Here is a 23,261-nt window from a genome sequence, read left to right as displayed (position 1 = left end):
ACAGAATGGTCAAACTATTCTAAATACCATAACTGCTTTAGCATTGTTACTCTCACTGCACCTTCTTCTTCTTCTTCTTTTGTCACCTTCTCCCATTCGGGATTGCCACAGTGGATCATCTTTTTCCATATTACTCTCACTGCACCACTCAGAGTATTTATATCACTGTATCTGAGTGTGAATCACAGATCTACAGCGATTGAAAAGAGAATTATCGGTATATAGCATGAAGCACTCGCTGCCTCAGCCATTCGCTATTTTAACTGCTCTCATCCGACCAACGCTTCAGAGCCTTTCCTGTAAGGACCTTGCAGTTCACAAACAGTTTCATCCCAAGAACTACAAACACACTCAATCAGTCCATCAAGTGCTCCTTGTAGAACTGTTTGTACTTGTAAGTTACCGTGAGGTAATTGTACTTATGGTACAGTTATAATATTGCACAACCTGAGCCACTTTATAAAGTGCGTATTTACATATGATGACGATATCATTTTTAAGATGAAATGCAGCAAAATATGTTTATTATATTATACAGATAAAACTTTAACTACACGGTGCCGCAGCACTAGCGACCTTGAGCTTCATGCTGTGCCTGGTGTGACACTGGAAGAATAGATGGATAGAATAATTAAACAATACGAAGAAATTTCGATGTTCGTTAGAAGTTTTGAAGAATCTGCGTTCTAAGCTTACAGATGGCTTAACGTCTATTACAGAGCTGATTGTGTGGCGATTGGGTATTTGGAGAAAGAAAAGTAAGGACAGGAATTGGGGGTTAGTACGTTTGAAAAAGACAGTACTTCTGTAATAAAGCATTTCATTGAAGGTCGCGCATGGCACAGCAAGCACCTTATGTAAGACATGAACAATCACTGCGCCACCGTGTTCCATTGTTTAAGAACATGCTTTAACTCATATCATCATGAAAATGATATCACGTATACTTCTCAGTATTTTAATTATTCAGAGAGCTATAATATTACTAATGTAATGGATTCTGTGTCCTGTCAGAGGAAGAACACGTAGTGATTCAGGCACATAGAGCACATAGAAGATCAAATACAAAACAAAGCATTTAACGTGCTACTTTAGTTACGATGAGATTTGAGAAACTAGTAAATTAAATGATTTTAAGATGAAGTTTATGATGTTCTACTTTAATGACAAAATAAACTATGTGATTAAAGTGGAAATTTCGAGATTAAAGTTGACATTTCTTGCTTTTTTCACACTGTGTGCCTATTTTTTTTGTCTGTACCCTAATAAGCTTTCATATGACACTCAGACGGTCCGCTATGAGTCACCTTTTCACGCCGACTTTGATATGTGACAACTTTTTTATTTCGGGCACTGTGTGACTTTGTGAACTTGAGCTGTCGAGTTTCTCCGACACACTATGTCACTTGATCAACTTCCTTTTGTTGCTTATATAACTGTTTAAACCAACCAATAGTACGTTTTACTTTGCCTCCATTTGGTATTCGCTGAAGTTCTTCACAGAACGCTGAGCTTAAGGGCTATTTATATTGATTTGCATATTCAAAGAGGCGTAATTCTGGGAGGAGTTGGGGTGGGACAGCAGGCGCGTGTACGTGCGTTAATTTCCACTCTGAGTGGGATTTATGTAGCAGAAGAATACGGAAGTTGCCAAACGCACAGATTCCAGCATCTGGATTTTTCTGTGCGTAAGCACATTTCAGTTTTTGTGCTTACGTCATGTTATAGTGCGAATTCTACGCACGGCATTATGCATGAGGTCCCTGGGGTTTGCATCGTTGATCCTCCTCTTGTGCAAGGTATTTTTTTCAATTCCTCCATTTAACAAAAATTTCAAACTTGAACAGATAGCAAGTGAATCGAGCTATCGAGGGAAGGTTGGGCCGCAATAGTCGGGCAGGGGGCACACGTCCCTAATTATATTGTGTTATATCTTCGTTTCAGTCAGTCATTGTCCTGTTAGACTATTTACTGTTAAGTGCTGCTTGAGGTACCGTTTATAGTGGAAAAGGTGGCCTACGTAGTTCTTAAATCGATATTGAAATGCACACACAAGTCTCCTAAATTATTTATTGAAATGCCCACATTTACAGTGTCCGTTTTAGGAAGTCGTAGTTTTTACTTGTTCCCATTATTATGAATTATAATTTCTCATTGTCACATATTATTCATTACTACTCGCGAGTCCCGTATCGTTGAGATTCTGTTCTATGTTCTGTATAAGCAAACTTTTTAAAAGGAGCGTTAATTGAACTGACTATAGCAGACTTGTCATCTTCTTTAAATGACTTTATTGATTTGGTATTGACAATTAATCATAAGGTCAAAAACCAAGGAGGATATGAGTTTGCATGGACTGTGCTGTTTCTTTGTTTTCGTGACATCGCGTCAGTAGAGAGTGCGTGACGTTAACAATGCATTCTGTCCTAAATGACAGCGCATATGCTTTTTGATATTTCCTAAAGGCCAATGTGTCTCAATTTGCTCATTAATATATTTTGACAGTGTATTTTAATGAGAATGATTATAAACATATTACCCATGTTCATTTCCCATGTAGATATGTAATGTTTGGTGAGAATAAATAAAAAACTAACAACACATATAATAGTTATGTTGCATTGTTTATGATTAACAAAATTCATCGTTCATCTGAAATGTTCTACTTATACTGTCAATTTTTTCCACTTCTGAAGGTGTACATTTTCGGTATTCTACATTGCATTTGTCCCCCAGTGTAACGTGTGGCAGACGAGCTCAAATAATGGGAGACAAGGCACCTGCCAGTTTACTGTTATTATTGGACATGTATGTAGAGGAAATGTTTGTCTTATGTGTATGAAAGGAAAGACGTTAAAGCCTTGAATGAAACTGAGTGTTGATGCTTTGGATGACATGACAGGTGAGGAGCAGGGAACGTAAAATGTGACAGTGACTGCGGGGGATTGTGGAACTGAAAATGGTTTAAGAATACAGAAACGACAAAAGCTTAGTCTTTCAATAATTCTATTTTCATCAGTCTTTTACTCTGTTGTGCTGCACTTCAGAAGGCTACTTATTTACCCCCCTTTGAAAAGAAGCATTCACAAGGAAAAGATGTTGCTGACAAAGTCAGGTGCTTTTTTGAAAGTTTGGCTCCAGATGTTCTTATCCAGCTGCTCCTTCTTGTCAGTACTTGAGTGATCTTTATGTCCTCCTCTGGATGAATTCACAAAGTTTCTTAACAACATTTTTGTCTCATTCATGCAGAAATCCAGAGGCTTTCACTAAATTGCAGAAGACACTGTTGATTGCACTGATTCTGTTTTTAAAGACAGTTGTGATTAGTTATGCAGCACTCGCTTTAACTCACATTGCTTTTTGGAAATCAATAATACAAATTAGCTACAGATCTGGGAATCACTGAATATTAAAAACGTTTAATGAGAGTGTCTTGCGCATATACTGGTGTAATGACCACGTCGGCTTTAGTGAAGCATTTCTTAGCCTCTCTGCTATGATCGACATGGCGTAGAGTAGATTCTGGATTGTTATAATACGTGCTACCTTACACAAAATATTCTCATCAATTTGTTACAGATTCTAGGTGGACACGATTCCACACCAAGGAAAAAGGTGCCCCATGTAAATTGTTCATAGTGTTCCCAAAATATATTTGTTAACTTACAGACAAGTACTACATAACTGTTTCGTACAAAGTTCTTCTTTTAACATACGCGAGCCCCAATTAGGATTTGAACTTGCGTCAGCATACCTTATCGTTGTAGCAGGGACAAGTGCTTTTACGCTATAAGCCAAAGCAGTTCAGCAGACGAGTGAGTACCAAATTGACTGCTGACTGTGCGGATACCAATGACGTCATTACGCTAGCGTGCCTCAAAATCACGTGACGGGCGCATCTGAAACAAGCCTAGAAGCAGAGCACTCGACACAGTGTCGAAACTTCAGTATCGAGTGGCCGATCACTACTCACAAGACTATCCGACAGAGAGACACGAGAGCGCAGTGCAGTAAGCCAAGTTGTATTGTATATATGTCCATCCATCCATTTACCAACCCGCTGAATCCAAACACAGGGTCACGGGGGTCTGCTGGAGCCAATCCCAGCCAACACAGGGCACAAGGCAGGAAACAATCCTGGGCAGGGTGCCAACCCACCACAGGACACACACAAACACACCCACACACCAAGCACACACTAAGGCCAATTTAGAATCGCCAATCCACCTAACCTGCATGTCTTTGGACTGTGGGAGGAAACCTGAGCGCCCGGAGGAAACCCACGCAGACACGGGGAGAACATGCAAACTCCACGCAGGGAGGACCCGGGAATCGAACCCAGGTCCCCAGATCTCCCAACTGCGAGGCAGCAGCGCTACCCACTGCGCCACCGTGCCGCCCTGTATATATGTATGAATGCATTTTCTAAAATTATTATTTTTGCAAATGCTGTTTGCTATAATAGTTAAAAAAGTGATTTGACCAGCTTTATAAGTTTAGCTTTAACATTTACATACACAGTACAGTATTTCAACTACAGAGTTTGGATCAATAAATACTAACAGCGCTCACCTTGGAGTGTCCCGTGTGTGTGTCTGTGTGCCGGTGACTGATCTGTGCCGTGTCTCTCAGCCTCTCTCATGTGCTCCAGGTGGACATCTTTGAAATTTGTGGTGTAGCAGGGAGAATTCAAACTGATCTGCCACAGTACTTCAAATATTATATCAGTTACAGATTTTCAGTTAATTTCCTAGTTTTTATGGGTCCCAGCACATAAAGAAGTCAAAGGAAACAATATTGTTGATGATTTGGCAATAAAAGCAACTAAACATCTTATATTATTGAATTAGAATTAACATTCAGTAAATCAGAAGTTAACAGTCTGACACAACTGAAAATCGATGAGATGTGGCTTATCATGTGGGACACTGACAGTAAGGGAAGGCAAATGTACAGAGTAGAAAGCAGAGTTAGATTAATAGGAAAAGGGGGCAGAACAAGAAAAGAAGAAATGATATTAACACGTATCGGGATTGGGCATATTAGGTTTAATTATACACAATTCAAGACAAGGCAGCACCAGTCTGGAGTGTGTAGATCACGTAATCAGCTAGAGACTGTAGAGCGTATATTATTAGGGTGTGTGGCATGTAAATTACATCAAGTTCAACATTTTAAATCTCTAAGAATGGGTAAATTAACATTACAACAATTATTAAAGTATGACGAGGAGTGTAAATTGATTCATAGATTCACATTAACTTATATAAAACTGTAAGGTTATTTGAGAGTGCGATGTTTCGCTGAAAAGTCTTCACATTAAGAATTTGAACATGGAGAGACAAACAAGGATAAGTGCTCAGGGTTTGGAGATACCGTTTTATGGATGTGTAAGTTTTCATTCGCTCAACTCAGAGTTACTGCACATGACTTAAGTGAGGGACGAACAGCGCGACCTCCAGCCCAGCGCCGAACTTTACTCGAGTCAATACTCCTGTGGCCGCCCGCGTGTCTTTTCTATTCAATTATCAGTGTGTGTGTCTCCTGTTCACTTAGCGTTTTCAAGTCCATTTTCTACTTCACATCGTCCAGTCACACCGTCACCACCTCCTATTCTACATTTTCATTACTTACCGTGTATTCCTGCATTCCAAGCTCATTTGACAAAGATTAAGGAGAAAGTGGTGCAGATTGATTTACAACTCCAAATGCCACCTTCAACTGACCAGCAGAAAGCTGGTAAATACATTAATTCAAGAAATAATCACAATTTGAGGAAACAGAGGCCAACAACAGCCACTGTTAAACATAACATAAAAAAGCATATTGATTTTCGATAATCGATTTGTGGATTAATTATTAAGTAGGGCTAACATTTACCTCTTCAGTGTTCACTGAGACAATCACAGCACCAGCTTTTGATCTGAATCAGCAAGATCTACCCCCCAAAACAAAGTAAACCCAAGATCATAAAATCAATTTAAAAACCACCACCAGCTCAAATGTTTACCTCTCCTGCCCTGTCAGTCAGTCCACACGGTGGGTGACTTTCTCACAGCACAGTAATCACCTCACACACTAAATGCTGCCCTCTTAAGAAATACCAGCACAAGTCTCACCTCCACTCGGCGATGTCACCTGTGTGTCCACCTGCGACCAAACTCCCTAATTATTAAGCTGACCACCACGACCTCCCTCACTAACTGGCTCAAGTGACATATGTGTTGTATCAAAGTCACTCTTCTGAAGTTGTACCCAATAAAATTAAAAACATGTGCACCAATTTAAACAAACAGATTAAGCAGATCCAGTGATCAGCAATAGATAGAATTGACTTAGTGGAAGTTTATTTGTCACAAGGTAGAAGTTACAGAAATTCAAGTGTCTTTAGGCATAAGTGGTGAAGTTTTAATGAAGCTGATTCTTGTTCTTTTCACAGAGAAAAAGCAAAAGCTGCTGTTTACTGGAACATCTCAATGGATGTGAAATGGGACACCTGTGATGTGGACGCAAATATCATGGAAAAAACTGTAAATATTAAGGAGGACAACTGTGAATGGGAGTCCATCTACATTAAACAGGAAAGTCTGAGCATCAAGGAGGAGGACAGTGAACTGCAGCCAGTGAGCATTAAAGAAGAACCTGAAGAGAAGTCTGTCAGTATTGAGACACATAACCATACAAATCTGAACAGTGTAAAAGAAGACAACCTTCAAGATGGAGTGGTGACCAGGTTAGACTCTTCTTATAGCAGACACTGTTCATCTCCAGAGCCTTCTATCAATGTGAAGTCTGAATCATTAGAGTTTGAACCAAAGAGGGCTGTGGAAACTACATCTGTTAGAGCTCAGAAAAATAAGCGACCGCCTTCAAAGAAGTCTGGAAAAAGTAAGTGTAAAATAAAAATGTCTTAAGATTTAGAGTTGGGGTTTATGAGCTTGAAAGGCTGGGTCTTGTGATTTTTATGAGAAACTTAGAAATGGAGTGAAAATACTTTATTTTATTGTGTGTTTAAATTTATTGTGAGATTTCATCAATTGCAAGGTTTAGCAATTTGCTATTCTTCCATTATAGTGACTTTATGCAAAAGTCCTCAGCCTATCCTCGATAAAGAGTGCTATACAAATGTCCAAGAGCAAGACAAAGGTATTGATCCCTCTGGAATTTCCTGGGTATCCATATTAATTCCTCTTAACAATGTGGTCTGATTTTCAACTAAGCTCCGATTACAGACGGCCTCAGTTGTCCTAAACTACTGTAATAACAAACAACTCAATGGCTTCTTGTCAGTCCTGAACACATTCACATTGTTTAAACATTCACAGTCCACTCACTGACCCTCCTATCTTTACAGACTGGTTGACCCTTCTTTAACAGTAATGACCTAAACAGAACTTTTTGTAGCTACTGATCAGCAATGAATTTTAATCCATTCCTTCATTCCAAACCTTTTCAGTTCCTTCATCCCTGAGAGCCCTTTTCTGATCAGTTCTCTTTAGGTCAGGCCACAGCATCTTGTGTCTCTTATTGGCTGTTCCAGAACACCAGTATGTAAAGTATGTTTAACCTTTTCTGTTTTTGATTTCTTCCTGTGTTTGCGCTCATTGTCTTGTGTCATAACTCAACTTTTGTTAAGCTTCTACGATCCTGATATTTTTCTGTCAGATTTCTTGAAAATATTTTCAATTCAGTGACAAGAGTTCCAGGCCATGAAGAAACAAGCAGGCCAAACTATGATGCTCCCTTCACCTTGATGATTTAGTATCAATGTGCGCTTTTGTATTACTTCCAAACATAGTGTTGCATGTTTTGACCAAAGACTTCAAGTTTTGTCTCATTCATTCACAGATCATTGTCTGTTCTGGAACATCATGATGATCTTTTACAAGTTTTCAGATGTGCAGTGATGGTTTTGCTAGATTGCATTGATTTCCTTGGTGTTGTCCTTCTGTTAACTACGTTCTTACGCTTTTCTCCATAAGAACACATGGACAGAGACTTTCTCAAGTCCCTGAGACTTCTGCAGGCCCTTTGCTCTGCCTGTCTGGGTTTCTATTCACCTCTGCTTTCATGCTGTGATCTTTGTGGGCTGCCCATTCCAGTAGTGAGTTTCCTCCATTTTTGTAGACAGTATGGCTTTCTATGCATTGATGGACACCCAGGTCTTCCAAAATTCTTTTATCACATTTGCCAGCTTTACACATCTCTTCAGTTCTTCTAAGGTTCTTGTGACATCCTTACAGAAGTATTTGGATGAAATGTCAAACCTTTGGATTACACATTGAAGTGGTGGATTGGAGAAACAACTTAGACTGACATGCTGACATCATTCTTATATCATAAAGAGACAAAGGCTGTGTGTTCTGTGCTAGTCTGTGATCCTTCTATGTGAGTGTGCATTAAATATGACTTTTGCTCCTAAACAGTTTTTTTTTTTTTTGGTAGACTATTAAGGAGCAGTGAAGCAGTTTAATAGTTTTTAACTTTTTTTTTTCTTTTTACAAGGGTGTTTTTTTGTTTTGTTTTGTGATTCACACAACAGCAGGTGTTACTCCAGTCTTACTCCAACCTTTGGGTTTATGGGGCAGAGGGTGGAGAAAGCTTTTGTAGTAGCCGACAAGTAAGTGTCATAGCAATAAACAGGCAAGAGTAACTGTGATTTGTTAGCAGAAAGAAGTTAAACATTTTACATATGATGCAGGATGGATTGAAAGTAATTAATAAAATCTCTGGAGTTGTTAAATAAGGAGGTAAAAAAGAAGCTGCAAAGGAAATAAAAAGAACAACTGAATAAGTCATTTAAGATGAATAACCCCAGTGCTAACAGTAGTGCATTTGAGAGCAACCATTAGGAAAGATATGAGGTCTCTAAAAGACAGTTAAAGAGAAATATTGTAGCCAAAGACATTCTTTCAGTATTTTAGGAGTAAAATAACAGTCAAGGAGGAAGTGAAGTGCCGCATGATCAATAAAGGGGAATTACAATACACAGATAGTGAAATATAAAATGCTCTAAGCTTTCCATTTTCTGAAGATTTCATGTCTGAAAAAGTGGATAACCTCTCAGTTGTAACAGGGACTACTAAGGAGGTACTGAGGGATTTGGAAATTGTAGAGAGAGAAGTGCTGCTGAGATTGAATTGGTTGAAATCAAACAAATCTCCAAGACCAGATTCTATTTGTCCTCAAATTCTTACGGAGTTTAGTGAATATATATGTAGTCCTTTGATGGATATTTTTTAGTAATCACTGCTCACTGGGACAATTTTTATGAACTGGAAAATGTAAGCCCATTATATAGAAAGGGTGATTCAGAAAATTGAGGTATCAACAGGTCAGTAAGCTTAACTTGCATCACAGGAAAATAAATGAAAGGAATTATTAAGGAAAAGATTGAGTGACACACGGCAAGAACAGGAATTTTACTAAACAGTCAGCATGGATTCAGATGAGGGAGGTTGCATTTTACTAACATGCTGGAAATCTATGAGGAACCAACCAAAGGATATGATCAAAGTGGAGCAGGTGATATTATTTATCTGGACTTTCAGAAAGTATTTGATAAGGTGCCACTAAACTAAAAAAAGTGCAAGTTCAGGGTGTGGTGTGCAGATGGGTGCAGAATTGGCTAAACACAGGAAGCAGAGGGTTATGGTGCGAAGAACCCTATCAAAACTGGGTGGTTGTAAGAGTGGTGTCCTACAAGGGCCAGTGTTAGAGCCACTGCTATATAAATATATTGTCACAAACGTGTGATTGGGAGGCCGCTGAATGGCCTAAATGATAGAAATACCACACCAGACCAGGGGGTGGCAGGGTGCGCTGACCGTCTCTCTCAATCTATCCGAATGGAAAATCCTGCAGGGTTCTGGCACCAATGATGACATCACTTACGATCCTAATAATGTCACTTGTGGTTCCGGGTCTGATGACATCATTTCCCTTACCGGCCTTTAAAGCTGCCATCTTACCTCCATAATATCTAAATTATTTGGGACTCAAACCTGTGAACATCTCTTTTCAATATTCTTCAATTTTGCAGCTGGGAAACAATATACTGGTGGCTGCCCCAAACCTTTATGACGTCTGTGACACATCTTTGTGACAGTGGCTTTTTAATATCGGTTGAATTTTCCCAAATCTATCGCGTAACTGCGCAATATGTTCTAATATGTTGGTAGAAGGAAGAGCCTCTTCTTCCCATCCTTCTTTTAAAATATCCAATATTCCCCGAGGTTGTCATCCTTATAACAATTCAAAAGGAGAGAACCCTGTCCCTGCTGACCACCTTGCGGAGCATTTGTTTGAGAGTCTGATTAAATCTCTCTACTAGACCATCGGTTTGTGGATGATACACCTCAGACTTTAAATGTTTTATTTTAAGTAACTTGGCCATTTCCCTAAATGTTTTCCGAAGTGAAAGGCATCTCTTGGTCTATAACGACTTCTTTAGGGATACCATCATGTGCAAAGACCCCTACATTTTCCCATGTGATAGCTTAAGATGTGGCTGAGAGCAAGGGAACAGCCTCTGGATATCGAGTAGCATAATGATATAAATGATTTGGATAGGAATAAAAATAACAAGGTGGTTAAGTTTTCAGATGATGCCAAGGTAGGTGGATTTGGCAGATAATCGAGAATTTGTTGAATCATCACAATAGAGTGATTTGGACAGTACACAGGCTTGGGCAGATTTGTTGAAGATGAAATTTAATTTAAGTAAATGCAAAGTATTACATGTAGTAAGTAAAAATGTATGGTTTGTATACACAATGGAAGGTCTTATGAGAAGGATTTCTGATTTGGAGTGAAGTCATCACCACCGACTACTAGACAGTGTTCAGAAGTCATTAAGAAGGCTAAGAGAATGTCAGGTTATTTAGCACCCTGACGTGTGGAGTACAAGTCACAGGAGGTTATGCAGAGGCTTTATAAAACACCGCAGGCCTCATCTGGAGTACTGTGTGCAGTTTTGGTCTCCGGGCTACAAAACAGACCTAGCAGATGTAGACAAGTCCAGTGAAGAGTGACTAGGCTAATTCTAGGGATGTCGAGGTATGAGTTATTGTGACGAAGCGGGTTCTGCTCCATGCTCCCATCTGCCTTTTGGGAGCTCTTGAACCGACACCATCGGTAAATTCACCGATGAGCTGGACATTGAGGCACAACAATGTAGCAAGGGGATGGTGCAAAAAGTGCAAAGTGCTTTTATTAAAACAACAATCAAAATCAAAACAGTGTTCAAAAAATAAGTGCAGCGTTTCTCAAAAATCTTCAAATAAATAATCCAATAAAGCGCTGTGAATTGTGGAGGTTAAAAACAATAAATAAATCCTTTAAAAATGAGGTTAAAACAATGCCTTTCTACTGGTGACTCCCCTGCTTCTCCCGTCCAGGCTATGCACCAGGGGAGCCACCCTACTTGCAGCTGACCGTCTTTCTGCCTTCTCCTGTTGGTCTGTTCGTCTCGCAGATCCCTGGCTCCGATGGGCTTCACCTGACTTGGGCTCCCCAGTGACCAGGGCGCTTACTCTGGGGCTTTCACATCCCATGTCCTGACTCCCACTGCCTTCCTGGCCTTATGCGATGAGCCATCCTCCTTCCGGTCACTCCAGCTCCTCAGTAATACTCAGCGGGAGCGACCACTACCGCCTGCTTCCGGGGTGCTGGCCAAACACCCAGGCTCACTGCTCAGCTGCAGGTGTTCTCCACTACGAGAACCTTCGCTCGTTCATGCACCGGCTTTCTCCTCCTACTTCCTGCCTTCTGTCCTTCTCAACCTCCGTCTTTTTTCCCTGTTTTTTTCTTCCCTTTCGAGCCACCTCATGACGTGGATCAGATGTGGCACTTAGCAGCTCCCGGCATCAACTACGGATGCAGACGACTCCTCACCTGTGCACTTAAGTGAGGACCGTCTGCATCACGAATCACACGGGAACCACTCCGGCCACACATACCATGCCCCCTCTCTAAGCCGCGAGTGCGGCGATTATTTATTTTAAAAAGTGGCCTTTTTGACGTGAGCTGTGGACCTGCTATACCACAGTTATCAGAAAAGTTTAAAAGAGTTCAAACTTTTCCGTTTAAGCAAATGGAGATTAAGAGGAGGCATGACTGACATATTTAAAATCATGAAGGTAATTAAAGCAGTCGAGCTCTACTTGGCTGATAATTTAAAAAGAGTTCAACAAGAACAGGAGGACACAGTTGGAAAGTTAAGGGAAAATTTTACATAAACATCAGAGAGTTTTTTCTTCACACAGAGAACCACAGACACGTGGAATAAATTACCAGGTAGTGTGGAGAGAAGGACTTTAGGGACCTTCAAAACTCGAGTTGATGTTGTATTAAAGAAACTAGGTGGATCAGATTAGCAGATTGGGATGACTTGCCAGTTCTCAGAAAGTTGTTTGTAAAATTTCCAATTTCTGTTTACACAAAGGAAAGTAACTTTGCAAGGCTCTCTCTTTGTTTACCTTACTACTCTGTATGAGAAGGGGGTCTCTGGCCATTAGACTCACAGTATCATCAAGGCAACTCATGTACTCTTAATTTAAGAAACAGAATAATACAATGTGTTGAGAAACACAAGGATTATTTAAATTTGATAACTGATTATTTGTTGACAGTGAAAGGACGCAGACAGATGAGACTTACAAGCATATCACAGAACAGATTGCTTCTTTACTTGCTGTTTAGAGTTTGAATTTGTCTTGGCTCAGATAAACAGTTTTATCATACCAGGGCTTTAAAGATGATTTGTGATGTTATGTGGAGTTGTTGTTGTTGTTGTTCCAGGTTCAAATGGTCCTTTTCTCTCTTCAGAGTTCACTCGTCGTCTTTGCTATCTGTTCCTTTGTTCATGGTGTGTTGTGATTCTGTCTTTCTCAGCTCACTGTTAGGCACTTTACTATTCCCTCTGCACCTCTCTGGCACAAGAGGGTTTTTACTGAAACTCCCGTCTTGTAATAATGGCTCTTTTTAAGTCTTGCCAGACTGTTCAGTAACTAGAACAGAGGTTGGGAAGAGTAGCTCTTAGAGTCAGTTCAGGGCGTCCATGTCCAAGGCTCTATGGAGAGGAGCTTCCAGGTCAAAGAAAGTTTGTGAACTGTTTGCTCTGCACAGTGTGGACGGCTTCTCACACCAAAAGGGAGCAAATGGTCAGCTTTCAGCCCACAAAGAGAAAGCATTGTCTGCTTCTTGGCTCCCCAGAGAGAACATATCCTAAGTCTTCATCCACCAAAAGAGACAGAAGAGGTGAATGCAGCTACATTTAAAGGAGGGTGTAGCCCCTGGTGATTGAATTAAAACCCCTTCTAGTTGCAGATCCAGGGCCTGCTTATAGGCTCGTTAGTTTTTCCCTCACAAACAGGCAGGTTCAGTTCTCGGTGAGAAGCCTAAGATGAAAGTCAATTTGGGTGTTGATTTGTTTGAAGGACACTCTGAAAAGCTGCAGCCTCAATTCTGATTTACACCTTTGTGTTTAGATGAAGTACTGGGCTGATAACTGGTATGAGCTGCGCTTCAGCCATTCATTCAGGGTTACAGGGTGAGGGGGTGCAGCTGACTTTCTGCATCCTTATTAAATCTTCTGTCTTAACAGGTCTTGAGTGCCACTAAAATTCCTATTAAAATGGCGATGCCCACTTTGACCTGCACAGTATGGAGTATCTGGTGATGTGACATAAACACTTCATGTGTGGCCTGTGCAGCTCCCTCTCCTAGGCCTGGTGTGGCAGGTGGTCTGTGTGTCTCAGTGACCCATGTGTGATGTCTGGAGATTTGTGCTGCTGACCAGAACTATAAAGTGTAATTGTGACATTGGTGACCAGTATTTTGATTATTTAAATTGTGCTTACTTATGATGAGCAAGACAGCATTTTTCATAGTTTTGTAGAAATAAATAGTATGCTATAAATTAGTTTCAATCTCTTATAATTTCTTCTAGTCTCTTATTTTAAAATACTAGCACAGTGAAATGTTCATTTAGTAAATTGTGCACGATGGTGAAATGTTAAGTCCTTGTGTTTTGATCACATTGTGTATTTAGGACTCTCCATTCACTGGATATGCTAGGCCTTACATCCGTCTTATTTTGTGTGTCTTGTTGCCTTTGTTCATTGGACATTACACCTGGGCATGGGTGCCACACATTTTATTGTTAAATATGTATTTAGAAATGATTGTCTAATTGTTAGAAGAATTCTTTGAAGAATATGAGAAAATAAAGCAATTTTGTTCTCTATGACATTTCTTTTCTTTCTGAAGTTGCTGTATATAATTTTAATTTAATCCTTTTGCCTTTGTTAATGTCATTAACAAGCAGTGGAGCAGTGAGATAAGCACTTTATGTTGCCTGTGCAGTTTTACCACTCCTCAGGTTGGCATGACTGGTCTGCCTCAGTGGTCCTCCCAGTGATGTTGTGTGGAGATTTGTTCTCATGACTGGGTCAGTCTAATAGGAGGTGGCAGACAAAGAACAATCCATGAATGGCCCTCTCGCTTGTCTTGATCCATTCACACAACTTGTAGAGATTGAATTTCCTCTCAGAAAGGCTTCTACAGTCGCATACAAAAGTTTGGGCACCTTGGGCAAAATTTCTGTTACTGTGACCAGCTAAAGATGACCTGGGGCCTCATGTATAACGCCGTGCGTAGAACTCACACTATAACATGGCATAAGTACAAAACCGGGAATGTGCGTACGCACAGAAAAATCCATATGCAGGAATCTGTACGTACGCAAACTTTCACGTTCTTCCACTACATAAATCCCGATCAGCATGAAAAGTAACGCACGTGCACGCGCCTTCTGTCCCTCCCCAACTCCTCCCAGAATTACGCCTCTTTGAATATGCAAATCGATATAAATAGCCTTCTGAGAAAAGACAATGGGAAAAGCACGGGGGAAAATATAATAATTTCAGCGAATACCAAGTGGAGGCAAAGGAAAAACGTACTATTTGTTGGTTTAAACAGTGGTATAATCAACAAAAGGAAGTTGATCAAGTGACAGAGTGTTGAGGAAACTCGAAAGCTCAAGTTCACAAAACACCCGAGCAAGTTCATCGGAAGTAAAGCCGGCAGCTGACCAGAAGAAATAACCGGCAGTGAGAAACTTGAAGCCGATGGTCTCTGAAGCAGAAAGCACTTAAGTAAACTACAGAAAACGGAGAAGATGACATCAATACTAAACGTAAGTTCCATCTGCGCTCTGCCCGTTGAGGGCACGTTTATATGTTGTGTGTCCTGCAGCATGTACAGTTCAGGTTTTCCGGCCGACATTGTAGACAGCTTCACCTGCCAAAAGTGTTTAGTTAATTTAGAGTTGGTCGGGAAAATACGCGAATTGGAGGACCACGTTAGGAATCTGATAGCGATTAGGCAAACCGAAAATTGGATCGACTCGGTTTGTTTAGACAATTCGGCTACTTCTGATTCGGCTTCAGTCTCTCCTGGCCCCACTGTAGTCAGTGCACGGCCAAAGTCAGCAGCACCAATTCAGCCACAGGGCGAGTGGGTAACAGTAAGACGGGGGGTCTAAGAATCCAAAATGTAGTCCCCCCGGCACCCAGGTCACCAATTCGGACCCAGAACAGATTCTCAGCACTCCGCAGCGCGCCTGTGGAAACTGAGAATAAGAAAGTGCTCATAAATGGCGATTCCATAGTGCGGAATGTTAGAATTCCAAACTATGTTAAACCAGCAGTTCATGTTAAGTGCCTCGCAGGGGCCAAGATTTCTGGCATAGAGGCCACATTGGACCGTGTCGCCGACGATGAAGTATCTACCTTATTGCTGCATGTCGGCACTAATGATATTTATTCACAGCAATCTGAGGTATTAAAGAGGAACTTCATCTCTCTTTGCATCAAAGCTAAATGAAAATGTCGGAATTTAGTTGTATCTGGCCCCTTACCAAGATTATATAGAGGGGATGTGATTTATAGCAGATTGCATTCCCTTCACTGCTGGCTAGAAACCTGGTGTGCAAACAAAAGCATAGCGTTTGTGAACAATTGGGATGATTTTTGGGAAAGGCCTGGATTTTTCAGAAGAGATGGTCTTCATCCTAACTGGAGGGGATCTTATGTATTATCCCAAAATATGGCAGCAAAACTGCCTGGTTGACTGATTAGAGCACCATCCAGGCCGCAGTCATGTGATCTTAAATCACAGGCTGTTGTTTATCCCACCTGTTACTTTCCTGAAGCTGTTACCCATAATCCTTGTCTTGGGGCATCCAGTAAATTTAGTCTTGATACAAACCTTAAATTAATTGATAACCAAAAAAATAAGGTGTATAATTAGACCAAGGGATAAAACCAGACCCTCCACCAGGGGCATCTGTAATAGAAATTTACTACAAATTAAAACAAAAAGTATATCACCAATTCAGAAAGAAGCATACAGTTTTAAATGCTGCTTATTGAACATTCGCTCTCTTGGCACTAAAGCTGTTTTGGTAAATGATATTATATTAAGTACAAAATCTGATCTGTGTCTTCTCACCGAAACCTGGCTTAGTAAATGTGTCACTGTCCCCCTAGCTGAGGCGTCACCAGATGGCTACTCGTTCCTTCATAAGTCTAGAGATTCAGGTCGAGGAGGGGGCCTTGGAATAATTCATTGTAACAAAATGCAAATCACTTCTAAAAATTTAGGCAACTTTACATCCTTTGAAGCATTCATTTTAAATATTAAAACAGATTCCAACACAATTATAGTGCTAGTCTATAGACCACCAGGGCCGTACTCATTGTTCATGTCTGAATTTAGCAACCTTTTATCTGACTTGGCTATAAATTATGATCACATAGTACTGATGGGAGATTTTAATGTACACATTGATGTGGAAACTGACACTTTTAGCAAATGTTTTACTTATTTGTTAAATTCAGTAGGATTTTGTCAGAATGTCAAAGGTCCAACTCATAATCATAACCACACATTAGATTTAATTATAACTTACAAAGTTGAAATTCAAAATTTAATTATTACTCCATTAAATGAAGTTATTTCTGATCACTACTTAATTACATTTGATTTGGTCCTGCCCTTGCGAACACACTCCCAGATTAAAACAAAGACAGTGCGGCATCTAGGTTGTAATTCTGCTTCAAAATTTGTAGATACTTTGAGTAAGTCGAGTGTAATTGTGGAAAACCATTTAGATAAGTTAACATCAAATGTAAACACAGAAAACAATTTAGATGAGCTAACATCACATTATAATGTGACCTTGAGAGATGCTCTGGATGCAGTGGCTCCCCTTAAAACAAAAGTGATCAAAGCACATAGAAACTCTCCCTGGTTTAATGAAAACACTCGAGCTCTTAAATTAGAGTGTCGAAAACTGGAACGCAGATGGAGAACAACAAAGCTACAGGTCTTTCAAATTGCATGGACAGAGAGTGTTAATAAATATAAAAAAGCCCTCTTTAAAGCTCGGTCAGAATATTATTCTACATTAATAGATAGCAATAATAAAAATCCTCGGGCACTGTTTAGAACAGTGGCTAAATTAACAAATGGAAATTCAGATCAACAGTGCAAAATACCAACAGACATTAGCAGTACAGATTTTATTAACTTCTTCAATGAGAAAATTAAAAATATAAGATCCCAGATCTCTGCATCACAGTACAAACCAAATACTAGCTTAGCAGACCCTGTCTCACATTGCACTCAGCACTTTAGTAATTTTAATCCTGTAACTGAGCAGGAAGTCTTAAGTTTAATTTCTAAAATGAAACCCACTACTTGTTCCCTAGATCCAGTGCCAACAAAACTAGTAAAAAGTGCAATGAATGTTCTTGCAGCGCCTATCCTAAACATTATCAATAGTTCATTATTGCATGGCACAGTACCAGATGCACTAAAAGTGTCAGTCATTAAACCATTACTTAAAAAGTCAGACCTTGACCCACATATACTAAATAATTATAGGCCTATTTCAAATTTACCGTTTCTCTCTAAAATACTAGAAAAAGTAGTCGCCAGTCAGCTTCAGACACACCTTATGCATTACAATTTATTTGAGAAATTCCAGTCTGGTTTTCGCACTGGTCATAGTACAGAAACGGCACTAACACGGGTTGTAAATGACATTCTGATATCCTCTGATGAAGGAAACTCAGCTGTAATTATGTTGTTGGACTTAAGTGCAGCATTTGACACCATCGACCATTCTATCTTACTGCACAGGCTAGAAAATGATGTTGGGCTTACAGGCACCGTGCTCGCTTGGTTTAGTTCTTACTTATCAAATCGATCCCAATATGTACAGAAATGTGCTGACAGTACTCCATCATTATACACAGAAGTTCAATATGGTGTCCCGCAGGGCTCAGTACTGGGAACTTTACTGTTTTCACTGTACATGCTTCCACTGGGATCTATCATTAGGAAACATAATGTTAATTTTCACTCGTATGCAGATGACACCCAGTTATACCTTTCATTTAAATCAAATGAAGTTTCTCCAATGTTGTCTTTAATTAGTTGTGTTAGTGAATTAAAGGAGTGGATGAATAAGAACTACTTGTCTTTAAATACAGATAAAACAGAGATGTTAATTGTTGGAGGGAATGACGCTGATCACAACAATATTTTGTCATCATTTAACTCAATGGGAATCCCAGTCAATTTTACTGAATCAGCCCGCAATCTAGGAGTTATCTTTGACTCTAGCATGTCATTTAAAGCGCATATTACAAAGTTGTCCAAAACATGTTTCTTCCATCTTAAAAATGTTAGGAAATTAAGGCGCTTTTTAAATAAACAGGATCTGAGAAACTAATTCATGCATTTATCTCTAGTAGGATTGACTACTGCAATGCGGTGTTCACTGGATGTTCAAACTGTTCTTTATACAGCCTCCAGTTAATCCAAAATGCGGCTGTGAGAATTATTACAAGAACAAGAAAATACGAACACATAACTCCAGTTCTTAAATCCTTACACTGGCTCCCGGTTAAGTTTAGGGGCAGATTTCAAAATCCTTCTTTTAACATATAAAGCATTAAATGGCCAAGGTCCAGCTTACTTGTCTGACTTATCATGACTTACAAACCTGAGCGCACATTAAGATCTCAAGATGCCGGTCTGCTTATGATTCCAAGGATTAATAAAATAACAGAGGGGGGTCGAGCTTTTAGTTACAGGGCCCCTAAACAGTGGAATGGTCTGCCTGCTACTATAAGAGATGCCCCTTCGGTCACAGCTTTTAAATCCTGGCTGAAGACTCACTACTTCAGTTTAGCATATCCTGACTAGAGCTGCTGATTAACTGTGCAGACTGCCTCTCTGTTGTTAGTCATTAGCACTTAAACATAAGTAACATGACAGTTATAATTGGATACTAACCCTCACTTACTCTGTTTTTCTTCTCGGTACTCAAATGTGGCACTTGGTGCCACGGCCCACCTGCCAAGTTGTTTTGCCTGCCTAAGGAAAAGTCATCCCAGATGGAGGATCGCAGGAATCGTGGGAGAGAGGGGTCCTTTCATCGGATTGGCTGGCCCAGCACTGTCTCAGCTGTGGAATGGCCAAATGGGGGAGGCAGCTTGAAGGACGAGGTCTCCAGGACTCTATACAAATACAAATCTAATTATGGGATATATCATCTACTGTTAAATTCTACTCTGTACTTCTAAAATTTATATAATTTTTTTTTATATTTCTTACTATATTGAGAAATTGTTCTGTGTACTGTACTGTATTGTATTGTATTGACCCCTTCTTTTGACACCCACTGCACGCCCAATCTACCTGGAAAGGGGTCTCTCTTTGAACTGCCTTTCCCAAGGTTTCTTCCATTTTTCCCTACTAGGTTTTTTTTGGGAGTTTTTCCCTTGTCTTCTTAGAGAGTCAAGGCTGGGGGGCTGTCCAAGAGGCAGGGCCTGTTAAAGCCCATTGCGGCACTTCCTGTGTGATTTTGGGCTATACAAAAATAAACTGTATTGTATTGTATTGTACAAAGTCGCACAGTGCCCGAAATAAAAAAGATATCACTTATCAAAGTCGCCGTGAAAAGGCAAGTCGTAGCCCACCGTCTGAGTGTCATATGAAAGCTTATTAGGGTACAGACAAAAAAATAGGCACACAGTGGGGAAAAAAAGCACGAAATGTCAACTTTAATCTTGAAATTTCCACTTTAATCACGTAGTTTATTTTGCCATTAAAGTAGAACATCATAAACTTCATCTTAAAATCGTTTAATTTACTAGTTTCTCAAATCCCATTGTAACTAAAGTAGAACGTTAAATGCTTTGTTCTGTACAGTGATCCCTCGCTATATCGCGCTTCGCCCTTTCGCGGCTTCACTCTATATCGCGGATTTTTTGCTGGTTCGTGGATTTCTGAGGACAATGGGTCTTTTAATTTCTGGTACATGCTTCCCTCAGTTGGTTTGCCCAGTTGATTTCATACAAGGGACGCTATTGGCAGATGGCTGAGAAGCTACCCAACTTACTTTTCTCTCTCTCTCTCTCTCTTGCACTGACTTTCTCTGATCCTGACGTAGGGGGTGTGAGCAGGGGGGCTGTTCGCACACCTAGACGATACGGGACGCTCGTCTAAAAATGCTGAAAGATTATCTTCACGTTGCTATCTTCTGTGCAGCTGCTTCCTGAAGCGACATGCTGCACGGTGCTTCGCATACTTAAAAGCTCAAAGGGCACCTATTGATTTTGACTGTTTGTTTTTTCTCTCTCTCTCTCTCTCTCTCTCTCTCCCTGCTCCTGACGGAGGGGTGTGAGCTGCCGCCCTTCAACAGCTTTGTACCGGCGGTGCTTCGCATACTTAAAAGCCAAACAGCCCTATTTATTTGTTTGCTTTCCTCTGTCTTTCTGACAGTCTGTGCTCCTGACGCACACTCCTTTGAAGAGGAAGATATGTTTGCATTCTTTTAATTGTGAGACAGAACTGTCATCTCTGTCTTGTCATGGAGCACAGTTTAAACTTTTGAAAAAGAGACAAATGTTTGTTTGCAGTGTTTGAATAACGTTTCCTGTCTCTCTACAACCTCCTGTGTTTCTGCGCAAAATCTGTGACCCAAGCATGACAATATAAAAATAACCATATAAACATATGGTTTCTACTTCGCAGATTTTCTTATTTTCGCGGGTGGCTCTGGAACGCAACCCCCGCAATGGAGGAGGGATTACTGTATTTGATCTTCTTTGTGCTCTGTGTGTGAATCACTACCTGCTTCTTAAACGGGCTTTCTCTTTCTCCGACAGGACACATAATCCATTACATTCGTGATATTACAGCTCTCTGAATATTTACAATACTGAGATATATACGTGATATCTTTTTCATGATGATAGGAATGAAAGCATTTTATTAAAACATGGGAACACGGTGGCGTAGTGCTTGTTCATATCTCATGCAAGAGGCTTGCTGCGCCATGCGCGACCTTTAATGAAATAATTTATCACAGCAGTACTATCTCTTTCAAACGTACTATTCCTATCCCTACTTTTCTATCTCCAAATACCCAATCGCCACACAATCAGCTATGTAATAGGACGTGAAGCCATTTGTAAGCTTAGAACGCTGATTCTTCAAAACTTTTAAGGAACATTGAAATATCTTCGTAGTACATGTTTAATTATTTTATCCGTCTATCTTTCCAGTGTCGCGTCAGCGCAATAATACAACGCAATGCAGGAACATCCCTGAACTAGCTAGCGCTGCGGCACTGTGTCCTCACATGTTTAATTATTAACAATACAGATTATTTAAATGAAAGTTAAAGTTTATCTGTATAACATAATCAACATATTTTGCAGCATTTCATCTTAAAAATGAATACTGTCATCATATGTAAGTACACGCTTTATAAAGTGGCGCAGGTTGTGCAATATTATAACTGTATCCCAAGTTTACAGTGAGGTAATTGTACTTATAAGTAAACAGTACTACAAGGAGCACTTGATGGACTGATTGAGTGCATTTATGGTTCTTGGGATGAAACTTTTTCTAAACCGCGAAGTCCGTACTGGGAAGTCTCTAAAGCGTTTTGCTGTGGCTAAGGCAGTGTCTGCTTCATGCTGTGTACCGAAAATTCTCTTTCCGATCAGCTGCTGCTGTGATTCCCCACTCAGATACAGTGATATAAATACTCCGAGTGGTGCAGTGAGAGTAATATGGAAAAAGATGATCTACTGTGGCAACCCTTAACGGGAGCAGCTGAAAGAAGAAGAAGTGCAGTGAGAGTAACAACGCTAAAGCAGTTATTGTATTTGGAATACTATGGCTATTCCCTGGACCCTTATATTGCTGCAGATTAATTACAATCAGATGCATTACACTAATAAACAATATGCAGTTATTTTTCAGTGTATTTATAAAGCTGCGTCAGGAATGTGGGTCTAAGAAAGAAAAGGGTGACCACACAGGAATAGTAGCACTGCTTTGACGCTGGGTGCCGCGAGTCTGCAAAACCGAGTGGAGAAATTGCTTACGCCAGGGCATGAGTTACCGTGGAAATGTGCGTGGCTTTACGCCAAGTTTAGGTTTTATACATCGCAATTTTAGCGTAGAAACATTCGTACGCAACATTTCTGTGTGTACGCACCGTTTATACATGAGGCCCCCTGATCTCCAAAAGGCATAAAGTTAAAGATGACAAATTTCTTTAATATTTTAAGCAAGATTACTTTTTTATTTCCATCATTTACCTTTTTAAAATAACGAAAAAGGTAAAAGGGCCTGAAGGAAAAGAGTGGGCACCTGCATGGTCCTTACTTAGTAACACCCCGTTTGGCAGAAATCACAGCCTGTAAACACTTTTTGTGGCCCGCTAAGAGTTTTTCAGTTCCTTATTTTGGGGATTTTCACTCCACTCATATTTACAAAAGGCTTCTAGTTCTGTGAGATTCTTGGGCCGTCTTGCATGCATTGCTGTTTTGAGTTCTATTCACTTTGAAGCCCAGGGTGTGTACAAACACAAGTTTCTCCACACAGCACACCTTTATTTACAGGTGAGAAGTGCTTTCTTCGCTCTCACACAGAGTACAATGTCCACAACACCAAGCACAGTCTTTCTTGCCTCCAGTCCTTGTAACCTCCACTCCTCCTCACAGTTTTTTTCCTTCTTCCTCCCTACTCTGGCCATTGAGTAGTGGTAACTGACCCCTTTTATAGGGCACCCAGATTGACTCCAGGGGCATCATGCATAACGTCATGCGTAGAAATCACACTAAAACATGCCATACGGACAAAAGCAGAAATCTGCGTACGCACAA

General features: G+C 40.2%; 1 protein-coding gene across 3 annotated transcripts in view; it reads left to right on the top strand.

Moving 5' to 3' along the window:
• LOC114642862 (gastrula zinc finger protein XlCGF57.1-like) overlaps positions 1–23,261 on the top strand; it is a 477,081-nt gene that overhangs the window by 223,272 nt on the left and 230,548 nt on the right. The window contains exon 2 of one of the 3 annotated variants that reach the window (XM_051921757.1): positions 6,440–6,805. The exons of the other annotated variants lie outside the window; for them this stretch is intronic. Coding sequence (XP_051777717.1) covers positions 6,477–6,805 — 329 coding nt within the window. The 5' untranslated portion in view covers positions 6,440–6,476. The remainder of the gene's footprint in view (positions 1–6,439; positions 6,806–23,261) is intronic. 3 annotated transcript variants of the gene reach the window in all.

Source organism: Erpetoichthys calabaricus (genome assembly GCF_900747795.2).
Source record: "Erpetoichthys calabaricus chromosome 1 unlocalized genomic scaffold, fErpCal1.3 SUPER_1_unloc_23, whole genome shotgun sequence".
In the NCBI taxonomy this organism is placed as follows: Eukaryota; Metazoa; Chordata; class Cladistia; order Polypteriformes; family Polypteridae; genus Erpetoichthys; species Erpetoichthys calabaricus.
The sequence above is the reverse complement of the archived record's forward strand: the minus strand, read 5'-3'. Positions and strand labels throughout refer to the sequence as shown.